Source organism: Notamacropus eugenii, chromosome 2 (assembly GCF_028372415.1).
Source record: "Notamacropus eugenii isolate mMacEug1 chromosome 2, mMacEug1.pri_v2, whole genome shotgun sequence".
Taxonomy (NCBI): domain Eukaryota; kingdom Metazoa; phylum Chordata; class Mammalia; order Diprotodontia; family Macropodidae; genus Notamacropus; species Notamacropus eugenii.
In genome coordinates this window covers 110,469,740-110,482,262 of record NC_092873.1, presented here as the reverse complement: position 1 = coordinate 110,482,262, position 12,523 = coordinate 110,469,740, and the positions used below count along the sequence as shown (strand labels likewise).

General features: G+C 38.7%; 1 protein-coding gene across 5 annotated transcripts in view; it reads left to right on the top strand.

Moving 5' to 3' along the window:
* Positions 1-12,523, top strand: part of RCAN2 (regulator of calcineurin 2) — a 361,427-nt gene that overhangs the window by 324,326 nt on the left and 24,578 nt on the right. For 4 of the 5 annotated variants that reach the window (XM_072642345.1, XM_072642343.1, XM_072642344.1 and 1 more), the window contains 2 exons: positions 36-209; positions 1,960-2,131. In XM_072642345.1, the coding sequence (XP_072498446.1) occupies positions 36-209; positions 1,960-2,131 (346 nt within the window). The remainder of the gene's footprint in view (positions 1-35; positions 210-1,959; positions 2,132-12,523) is intronic. The other variant, XM_072642346.1, reaches the window with a different exon arrangement.

Genomic DNA, 12,523 nt, shown 5'->3' with positions numbered 1-12,523 from the left:
TGTATATGTGTGTTTTCTTTTTTTTTTTTGTCAAGGAGAAATTCGAGGGACTGTTCCGCACTTATGATGACTGTGTGACGTTTCAGCTGTTCAAGAGTTTCAGACGTGTGCGAATAAACTTTAGCAATCCCAAATCTGCAGCTCGGGCCAGGATAGAGCTCCATGAAACACAATTCCGGGGGAAGAAGTTAAAACTCTACTTTGCACAGGTAAGAATATCATTTTTCATGTACTTTATTCACTTTTTCCCTACAGAAATTACCATTTAGTTTATAATACATAAGGGTAGTTGTGTGGTGAAATAGATGGAATGCCAGCCCTGGAATTTGAAGGACTTGAGTTCGAATTCAGTCTGAGACACGTATTAGCTGTGTGACCCTGGGCAAGTCACTTAACCCTATTTGCCTCAGTTTCCTCCTCTGTAAAATGAACTGGAGAAGCAAATGGCCAAACATGCCATTGTCTTTGCCAAGAAACCCCAAATGGGATCATGAAGTTGGAATGATTTTTAAAAAAGCACTGAAAAATTCAAAGGAAACCAATGATATATTTCAAATGTAGCTGTTAGAATACTTGAAAAAGCAAGTTCTTTGATGGGGTTCCAGGTTAGGAAGCCCAACTTAGGGAGATCAGGAAAGATGTTGGAGGTAAAGGAGACAGGTTTCAATCTGTAATTTAGTTCACTGAGAAATAGGTCAGACTTATCTGTCCCTCTCTCATCTCCCCCAGTAAATGTGTTTGAACTACTGCTACTAACTAGGTCTATGGAAGGACCAGAATTAAACTCTCTGCCCACATTTTATGAAAGTCAGAGGGTCACAGATTTAAGTTAGGCAAACTCCCAGAAGGCATCTACTCATCCCTCGCCCTACTTTATTTTACAGAAGAAGAAACTAAGGTTAAGAGGTGAAGGGGTTTGTTCATGATGCCACAGCCTAGTGTCAAAAGTGGCTGCAGGTTAGGAACACACGTGCTCTTCAGTATATGACTCGTTGTGTCCCCTAACAAGAAATAATGACTCAATGAAAGGCACAAGTTAAGCTGAATCAATTCAGCAAGCATTTATTAAGCACCAAATATGTGCAAAGCACCATGCTAGGCAGTGAGAATACAATTACAAAAAAGAAAAGTCTTACCCTCAAGGGGTTTATATTCCTATAGGAGGCCAAAAAAAATTTAAACGGGTCAATGAATAGCATTGTTCCCAAAGTATATGAATACCCTAAAGCAGGACTGTGTGGTGCCTCATGAATAATAATGATAACATTAATAATAATTTGTTTTTAACACTTTAAGGTTAAGATGTTATTTTATCTTCTTAACAACACTGGGAGGTATTTTTTTAGTAAATTTTACAGATGGGAAAAACTGAGACAAGTAGAGGTTAAGTGACTTGCCTAGGGCTACACAACTAATGAGGGTCTGAGGATGGATTTGAATTCAAGTATTCCTGATTCCTAAATGACTCAGTGAATAGAGTGCTAGCTCTGGAGTCAGAAGGACCTGAGTTTAAATCCAGCTTCAGATATTTATTACTTATGTGACCCTGGATAAGTCATTTAACCTTTATTTGCCTTACTCCACTGAAAAAGGAAATGGCCAATCACTCCAGTATTTTTGCCAAGAAAACCCCATGGACAGTACTTATGTGCAGTGGTCCACATAGTTATGAAATGTTGTACGCAACTGAATGACTGAACAACAGTTTCCTGACTCCAGGTCCAGCACTCTGTGCATTTCCTCACTTGTCCACCAATGTCATTCCGTTCTGACCTGGAAGGAATTTTAGCCATTCATGAGATGACACATTTGGAATCTTGACCAGAATTAGTCCTAACCTTCAAACACTGGCTAATTCTTCATATGCTAAAAGTATGAGACCACATTTTCACCCTAATTTATGGAACGTGCCTGAACCTAATATGAATGCTGAATCTTTGTCCCTGGTCTGTTTGAAAGGTTCAGACCCCTGAGACAGATGGAGACAAGCTTCACTTGGCACCCCCTCAGCCATCCAAACAGTTTCTCATCTCGCCTCCAGCATCACCTCCTGTGGGCTGGCAGCCTATCAGTGATGCCACACCGGTCATCAACTATGACCTTCTCTACGCTGTTGCAAAGCTTGGACCAGGTAAGCTCCAAGGCCACCTTTGAAATCTCTCTCTGTCTCTCTCTCTCTGTGTCTGTCTGTCTGTCTCTCTCTCTCTCTGTGTCTGATTGTCTTTGTGTGTGTGTGTGTGTGTGTGTGTGTGTGTGTCTGTGTCTGTGTCTGTGTTTCTGTCTCTCTGTCTTTCTGTCTCTTTCTCTGTTATTGCCTGGAAAGTTGACCAAGATGAACAGTTTTAAAACCCCAGGTTTCACAGTCCCACCTACATTTCTAATGGATATTATTGAGCCGAGTGAAAGAGGAGAAGGGGGTGATGCATTGCTAAAACTGCTGAGTCAGAATTAAGGCATCAGAGCTACTTAAGACTTGTATCTCTTGAAGGAGCAATCCAGGACACTCTGCCCTAGATTTATTGCATTCCTGCAGATTGCAGATTCCATGCAGATTTCCAAAGACCTGAGAGAGCTGTCTCTTTATGGGATTTTGATTTGGACCTGAAGGAAGCTGTTTCCTAGTTGAAATTAAAAATAGCATCAAGGGCTCCCAGTAGCTTATAATAAAACTAAATCCCTGTAATTGTAAAAGAAAGTTGACTCAGGGAGTGGGCTGTAGCCCACTGAAATGCAGCTGGGAAGAACACTTCATTTAGAGTCAAGGTCAGGGTTCAAATCTCAGCCCTGCTACTTTGTAACTGTGAAACCTTGGGCAAATCATTCACTCTCTCTGGGCCTACATTCCTCATCTGTAAAACAGAGAAGTCAGACTAACAGATCTCTCTGGTTCCTTCCAGCTTTAAGACAACAATCTCATGCATAGGTGCGCACAAAGGATGGACACCTGAGGGGAAAAGGCAGACCACTAGGAATGCTTTCCCAGCATAGGCAATATGTAATCCACAGTCTGTTCATGCCTGTGGCTAATTAAGGAAATTTTGGAAGTGAACAATAGATGATAGTATGCGAGGGTGGGAGGGGTGGGAGATGGAGGTAACTCACAAGATTCCTAATTTTGAATTGATTTTCGATTCATTTTGTGACCTTAAGAAAAGGTGGCACTGCAAAGAGATCAGAGCCTAGAGTTAGGAAGACCAATATATAAATCCTACTTTAAACATTTTCCAACTTTGTGTTGTTGGGCATGTCTCTTAACCTCTGCTTGCCTCAGTTTCTTCAAATGTAAAAGGGGCAATAATGAAATACCTACCTCTCAAGATTGATATGAGAATAAAATGTGAGAACAGAAATATTTCTAAAGTACTTAGCACAATGCCTGGCAATATATGAATGTTATCTATTATTATTAAATCATTTTGTGCCTACTTAAGCTTTGAAAATGGAACTTACCACAGAATCATAGATCTAGGGCTTGAAGTCAGGGACAATGGAGTCATCTAGTCCAAGCCTATTTATTTTGCAGAGGAGAAAACTGAGGCCCAGGTAGGTTAAGTGAGACCCAAGGTCATACAGGTAATAACCAAAGGTAAAATGTTAACCCATGACCTCTGATTCTAAAGCTAAGTCAGTTTCCATAGTACCACATCATAAAGAGCCTCGGAGAGGAATGTTCAGTGTCTCAAATGTTCAGCTGAAAGATAATTGTGAATGCAGTATTTCTATAAGCGTTTATATTCGGACAGCTTGTGCTACAAGGTAGCTGAATATACAGAAATCTTTGAGTTATGCAATATCCATTCAAAGAGTCACAGCATACTTTTTTTTAAAGAGGGAAGTCTATATTTGAAGAGCTGTGTATCATACAAAATGAGTGGAGCATGGATAATTTAATGCCAGTGGAAGTGATTTTCCCATGGTTATTATTCAGTCATTGTGCAAGCAAGCAAGTTGGCACTGCCCACATTAATCAGTCGGAGCTGTGGGTCCCACTTATTTCTACCAGTGTCACTCCTGAATAAAAAGAAATTGGAACCAACACTTTGCAAAGTTGCTACAAACACGTAGATAAATGGAATCAGTCTGTGCCATAGAAAGATGTTAACTCATATGATCATACACTCAAAGCTAGAAAAAAAATTTAGAGGACATCTCCTTCAGCTACCTTATTTACGGAACAGGAAACACAAGCCCTAACATCACACTGGTAGAGTTAGGAGATGAATTCAGATTTCCTGACCACAAATTCATTGTTCGTTTTTCCCTACATTAAAACTCAGAGATCATCTCATCTAGCCCCCCCATTTTGCAGATGAGAAAACTGAGGCCCAAAGAAGTAACTTGTCCAAGGTCATATACAGATAATCTATGACTTTCAGTCAAAGGCTCTTTCCAGTACAGAAGTCCATTTCAGAGAATGAGAATTTGAGAGTTAGAACAGTCAGCCAGCAAACATTTGGAAGAGACCTAAGTAGAAGTGGCATGAATTAAGGTTTTTTTTTTTTTTTCACAGAATCAACTCAGCTTGCCTCCAGTCTTTTACATTCAGGGCCAAGGATCTGGTATATTCAATGCATTTTATAATCTAAAAAAGTGAAAAAAACTATTTTGGGAAAAAATGGATTCACAAAAAACTAGTGATGAGAGAAGTGTTGAAAGTTGTGGGCAAGAACTTTCCTAAAAGGGATTCTTGGAGTGTGCTAAGTGATACAGTGAATTGAGTGCTGGACTTGGTGTCAAGAAGACCTGAGTTTGAATCCTGCTGCATGGATAAGCAGTAAGATCCTAAGCAAATCACTTGCCTCCATAAGCTTCCATTTTTCTCAGCTATAAAATGAAGGATTGAGACTTGCTGGTCTCTAAGTTCCTTCCCAGTTCTATGTCTTTAAATCTTTATTAAGTTCTTTAGTATTACATTAGTAATACTAAAAAAATTCATTCATATAATAATAACACATTTCTCTGAAGCTTAAGGTCATGCCAAGTGCTTTCTTCAAGATAGACCCTATGAGCTATGAAGTATGAGCATTATAATTTCCATTTCATAAATGGTGACTTAATCCTTCAAAAAGTTGTGATGATGCCCATGGTCCCACAGCTAGTGAATGTTGGAAAATTGGACTTTCAATTCAAACCCAGTTCTCCTGACTCTCTAAGTCCAGTGTTGATTCTTCTATATAATATTGCCTTTACTAATCTCTAGGCCAGTAGTTTCCAAAATGGGGATGTGACACTAAGGGAGGTGTGATCAACCAATTAGAGGATGGGAAGATGAGTTGCATTCTACCCTCCCTGCAGTGGTCAGTTATAGGGCTAAGCTTCAATCTAACCACACTAACCTTTTATCCAATGCTCTTCCCCTCTATTCTAGTCCTAGAGCATCTCAGGTTCTGAATCTTCCCCCCACTAAGCTAGTTGTCAGACTCTCATGGCAATTATAACTTTTCCTTTATAGTGGCAGTTGTACAGGTGCTATTGAGACAATTGCCTACCAAACCCTACCACCTACCTGTCAGTATACTCACCAAGAAAAGGAAATACCTCTAAAAGATCTGGACCAAAACTGTTTAGAGGTCACTGTTCTGGAAGCCTCTCTTGTTTGGTCTGGGGATGGGAATTGTCTATTTTTAGGTCTAGCAGATGGTACAAGTTAGGGATAGGAAACAAGGACTGAGAGTGAGTGGCATGGATATATCGAGAAGGAGCTAAGGACCATAAGTAATGATATGAAGAGTAAAGACTGGCAAGATTAGACCAAGAGCTGAAAAAAGTATAAAGACCTGGAATTATTCTTAAAGTTAATGGATCAATCCACTATTGGGCTAAAAAAATACCCACCAAAAACATCCTGCTACATTTTACCTTAACTTTGTTCTTGATGGCTTAGCTAAGGGTTAGCTTCAACCATACCCCTTACTTTCCATTCATGTTTCCATAGGTACAATGATTACTAGCCTTGGACAGATAGTAAAAAATAATAATAGTTGTCATCATCATCATGGCCAGAATTTATATAGTACTCTAAAATTTGCAAAGTACTTTACAAATATTATTTTATTGGATCTTTGCAACAACCCTGAAAGATACCTCCATTTTATAGAAGAGCAAACTCTGACAGAGGTTAAGTGACTTTCTAGGGTCACACAGTTATAGTCTAAGGCTGGACTTGACATTAGATTTGAATTTAAGTCTTTCTGATGGCAAGTCCATCATTCTACCCACTGCACCATGATGCTTCTTCACATGGCTGTTCTCTAGCAGTAGACTCGAGATTTTCCTTGTTGCTAGGTGGCATCGAGCAGGTCATTTAATCTTTTTGTAAGCCTCAGTTTTCTTATGGGAAAAATGGGGAAACTAATATCTGCCTTACCTCCCTGACAGGGCTATTATGAAAATTAAGTAAAATAATGTAGATTTATCACATAAGCACCTGATGTTTTGTTCTGCTATGATAGCAGATCTGCCTTTGGATCTCTGTCACTGACTGACTGTGTGACTCTAGGCAAGTTATTTTATCTTTCTGAACCTCAGTTTCCTTAGCTAAAAAAAATGGAATAATAATGCTTGTCATGAGAAAAATATCCTAGAAACATTAAAACATTATCTAAATATGAATCATTAAGTGATTTTTTGCATTCAGTTCCAATGTCAAGTTTGGGGTCATTTCAACCGCACTATTCCAGTCCCTGAGCAAATATCACCCATTTAATATCTCAGGGACCTGAATTGGGATTTGCTTGTAACTTACCTGAGCCAGATCCATTGTATTCTAGAGTCATATCTATGAGAGTATTTTTGTGATCATTTCAGCAACTTGATGAAGTCCGGGACTTGTCAAGAAAATCCAGGCTCAAATTCTGCCTGTGATGGTAGCTATGTAACTATGGGCAAATCACTTGCCCTCTCTGACATTAAGATTCTGAATTGAATAGGAGGAGAGAGTTCTCACACTAACAAAATCACAGAACCAGATGTTTTACCATTCAGCAAAGAGAATATTTTTTTGTAATGTAAAATGCAATAAATTTGGATCAGAGAACTTGGGTTCAGATTTGCCGCTTTACTTCCTATGTGAGCTGGGGCACATCACTAAAGCCCTGGGCCTGGAGTTAAGAAGACCTAAGTTTAAATCTAGCCTCAGAAACTGTGTGTTTCTGGACAAGTCACTTAACCTCTGCCTCAGTTTCCTATTTGTAAAGTGGGGCTGATAATAGCACCTACCTCCCAGGATTGTTGTAAGGATCAAATGACTGAGTATTTGTAAAGTGGGTTTGTAAAGTTTAGAGCTTCATTTCAATGGTCACTATAATCCTGATTATCATCATTTTTGCAACTATTATTTTACCATTACTATTATAATTCTCTAGGTCTCAGTTTTCTTGTCTATAAAGTGAAAGGATCAGACAATGTCATCAAAGGTTACTTCTTGCTCTCAATCTAAAATTCTATAAATAATGAATGAGGAAAATGGAGAGACTGAAGCCATCCTGTTGTCCAGGAATGGGATGTTTCTTTTGCTTTGCTTTGTTTTGTTATGTTGGTAGGAGTTTGTTTTTCTGCTACTTTAGTCAAATTTGTTTCCTTAGAACTTTAATTTCATGAGCAAGAATTAATTATTTTTAAGAGATCATTTTATATTTAAAAACAAAATCTCTTAGCCTTTCAGTTTTGAAAGGAAAGAAAGAACTGGTAAGAGGATACTTTTTTTTTTAATTGGATCAGTCTGTTTCCTTAATGGAATTGAATCAGAAGACCCCGTTTGAAATCCTAGTTTGGTTGCTTCACTAACTGACTTAGGATCATTTCCCCTCTCTAAACCTCAGTTTTCTCATCTGTAAAATGACGGCAAATGGATTTGATGACCTCTGAAGTCAAGTGTAAAAGGACACCAGCCTCCAGCACCAGAAATAAACAAGCAAATGAGAAGAGTGGAAAAAACAATAATAATGACAGGAAATGGGAGTGTGGGCAAAGGCAGGTTGATTCATAGTCCTAAATTGGTAGAATTGAGTTTTGTTTGATGAAGAACAGATTTTAAAAGATACAGATACCTCAAAAAGGTCAATCCAAAGAAAGCCACAACCTGATTTAAAAATAATATGATAGTGTCCAAGCTGATTGTTAAACTATGAAGAGTTTCATGGAAGTTTCATGGAAACTTTGGAACTCTGGGAGTAGGTTATTTTAAAAGACCCCCACCTATCTAGTTGCCTACACAAGTCAAATATGTGAATGGAAAAGAGACTTTTCAAAGAAAAGCCAATAGAGGCTAATGAATACCTTTGAGGACAAAACTCAAATGGAATTGCCATGTAGCTTTCTTCTGTTTCAGAGGGGGAAATCATGAGAAATGGTCACCTTAATCTAGAGGGGACCAAAAAGTGTGTACTTGGAGCTTCAAGTATAGCCTTTGAAGCAAGTGTGATGGGAAAAACACCGGCAATTACTCTCATCCCTCTCAGATGATGTCTCATGCACTCTAATTTTATATATGCCTAGTTATTATATGCTTTGTTCCCCATCAGGATATAAACTTCTTGAGAGCAGGCACTGTTTTACTTTTCTTTATAGCATCATGAATGCCAGCATATAGTAAGCACTGTAACTGCTTCTTGACTGGCATCTAAAATTGTAACATAGAGGTACATGATGGAGAAAAGGCATAGTGGTATAATGGGAAGAACCCCAGACTTGAAGCTAGAGGACATGAATTTGAATCCTAAGTCAACCACTTTTTACTCTTATAACCTTGGGCAAAGGCCCCTTTGGACTTAACTTCTCTGATCTGTACAGTGAAAGGCTTGGACCAGGCAACTTCTAAGCTCTCTTATAACCCTGATCTTTGCTCCTACAGACTGATGTCTCTTCATAAAACTTATCAACTGTGTTCACTGGACTTGGATTCAGAATCCAGTGTCTTTTCACTTGATATATTCAGAGGCCTTGGTAAAATTTTCCAGGTGATAGAATGGGTAGCCAGTTGACTGAGTTCAGCATCATTCATACTTTGGGCAGGCACTGAAGGAAGGTCAGGGAACTGGGCCTAGAACTGAAAGAATGGGATGGAACTAGCTTACATTTGGGAGGCTGTGCTGTGTTTTCATTGATACCAAATTGTCCCCTTACTCTGGCATATACTAGCCTTATAGCTTTAGGCTCAAGAGCTAGGAGGAATCTCAGAGAACAAGTAGTTCAAGGACTTGATCACCCTAAATCTAAGGATTTTTTATTACTCTTTTTTTAAAACCAAATCTATGATTTTGTCAGTATATGGAGTTACCCATGAGGAAACTCTCAACCACTGCAGCTCATCTCCTGCTCTGAACCTTAAAATTTTAGAGATTTGGATAGGGCATTGAGAAATTAAGTGACTTATTCAGTATCACACAGTCAGTTTATGTCAGGGACAGGACTGGAAGCTAGGTCTTCTTACACTGAGGCCAGCTCTTTATCCTTCATGTCAAGATGGCCTCTTCAACTTCAGTTTTCTCATCCATAAAATGGGGCATCCATTTCCTGGGGTTGTTATGAAGTAAGCACTTCATAAGCAAAGCCATGATCTAAATATGAGCTTTCGAAAGGCAGACTTCAAGGCTTATAGATACCTTTAGAGGCAAAACTAGGAGAAACAAGGAATGAAGCTACCATGGACCTTTCCAGAATGGCAAAGTCTTCCTCCAAGGTATTTCTCATGGACATGTTAAGATCATATAAGATTCATAATAAATGTGATTTTGTCCAACAATCTTATTCATATCAAGTGAAGTATGAAACCAGGGAAGAATCACACTTTTCAAAGGGGTTTGCTACTGACTTGGAAGATGCTCTGTGCAAAGTCCAAATGGAGGAGGCATTCCCTAGAGATGGCCCAAGATGTCCAGTTTTCTAATAACATTGTGCTGATTGTACTGAGCCCTGAAATTCCTCAAAGAGAACAATCACTCAAGAGAGATCAGCTTAGCAGTAGAGCTGGAAAATAATAAGGGAGGGTGGTGTGAGGAATTGAAGACCACATATTGCCCAAGCAGTTAAACGAGAAGCAAATTAAATGAAAATCATAGAATCATAGACCCAGAGTTGGAATGGACATGAAAGGTCATCTAGACCAATAGTTTCCAAATAAAAACTTCCAAACAGAATTTTTTAACCTATATGAAAATTTTCCAAATTAAGATTTTGAAGTGTGTTTTGAAACTATTTGTTTTAAAAAAACAGAAATGCAGTAATCTTTGATTGTTTTGCAAGAATAATTGATTGACATCAAGGAAAATGTGGAATGATATCTGTCTTCAAGTATTTAAAGGACTTTGAGGAGAAGGATTACATTTGTTCCACTTGGTCCCAAAGAGCAGAACCTGAAGCAGAGACAGATTTAGGCTTGGGAAAAAACATGCTAACAATTGGCATTATCTCAAAGTGGGATAGATTGCCTAGGGAGGTCCTGGTTTTCCTTTCATTGGATAATTTAAAGCAAAGTCCTGATGATCCTTTGCCAGGAATGTTCTAGGTTGAGGTCAAATCCCTTTCATGACTCCCTCCCATGCTCTGAGTTCTTATGAATATGAGACCAACATAGGGGTCCTCACTCCACAACTAACCAGTTGTGTGACCTTGGACAAATCAATTAACCCCTCCACCTCAGTTATCTCATTCATTAGCAGAAGAGTCCAACTAGACTATAGGTTCAAGATTTAGAGTTTTAAGGATATTAGAGATAATCAGATTTTACACAGGACATAACTGATGCCCACAGAGGTTACATGATTTGCCGAGGGGGCAAGTGGTGAAACCAGGATGCACACCTAGCTTCTCCATTGCTCTTTCAAAGGTACCACACTACCTCAGATAGATCTAGAAGTCTGGAAATCAATATCCTTGAAAACATCTTTTTTTTCACATTCATTCAATACCTCCTTTTTGCTGTTCTATTCCTTTGGCATTACCAGATAAAGACCCATAATGCCTCACTTCCCATCAGCTTTATCGGCCATTTGATAGCTCTTGCCAGAGTATGAACACAGGAAGGGAACTGTGTGGACAAAGTCAGCACTTCTTTCCATTATGGCCTATTTTAAGTGATCATCCCCTTAAAGATACCATCTTCAGGAACAGAACAAGTCTAAAAGTGACTTCTGCCTCTATTGCTGAAGTCCTATTTGGGGAATTTATTGAAATTCTGTCATTTTGAGACATTTAGGGACAAACTGAATACAATATAAAAAGAGAGTGACCTGCCTTTGCTGGGGAAATGAAATGGATGTTTAATTCAGTTTTGCCCTTAAAAAAACATAATCGTGATTGTCTGACCCCAGAAACAAGCATTGTATATCTTTTTGGGCAGAAAATAAAACAGAAAAGGGATGGGGATGGGGAAGAGAGGGATGTTGAGCCCATCCACACCTTTCTGGAACAATAAAAATGGCCACCTTTAGGCATAGCCTCTCCCTAGTTAGGGAATAAATCAATTCCCCCATACTAAAGCAGCAGAATGTGGAATATCAGTCATTGTTCCCAGCTCTGGGATGGCTCTGCTCGAAGGTCAGGTTCACTGTCATTTAAAGAGCCCACAGGGAGCAATATGTAAAGTCATTGTCTGCTCTCGCTTGCCTCTCGCTATTTTTAGCCCTTGTTAAGGAGATCAATTTTCGTTAACTGCAGAGGCGGTTTTAAAGTGGTACTACTGTTCTGAGCTGTGTGTGCCTACTATATTTGGTGTTTCATTAAAAAAATTCTTTTCCATCAAACCAGGCTCTAGGTAAGGTAATTTTGGTCTTATTTGTTGTTTGCTATAGGTTCAACTTTCTCCAAAAGGAAATCTATTCATCTTACATATGTGGGCATAAAAATTTACATTCTAGGCGTCAGCTAAATATGAAATATAGACCCATATTTGCACTAGAATATGTGAGCTGAATATTAAATACAGGGAAGCCATTCTTGGTTACTGCAATTGCTATGTTCTAAATTGCAGATCTAAAATCTGAATAAAATAGCCAGCATTATGGTGTCTATGTTAGCTCCATGCGACCCTATTTAAAAGCCCTTGTTTACTAAGTTTACAATCCCTGCCTGAAGGATTCAAATTTGTGATGATTTGTATGTGATTTTCCACCTCCTCTCTAGGAAATTTTCCCTAGAAAATGTTTTATAAAGGAATTTCCTTCTTAACAAAGTTCCACATTCATCCTTCATCACCATGGGGAGAATAAGGTATCATCCCAGTAATTAAATGAACCCTTGGTATTTCTATCATGTCACTTTGTGCTTAAAAGCAGGATAAAGTAGAAATTATCAGCAGGATAAAGGAGAAATAATATGCAGAGAGAAAGCTCTAGAATTAAGGGGGATATGGAAAGTCTTCTATAGAAGGTGGGATTTTTATCTGGGACTTGAAGGAAGCCACTCTATTCAATGACTTGCAAAGTAGGGAGGAATCTACAAATCATATGGAAAATAGAGTGTCTGTACAGAAGATTTTATGCTATAAAGATGAAAAGATGAAAGCATATAATATCTGACTTATAGA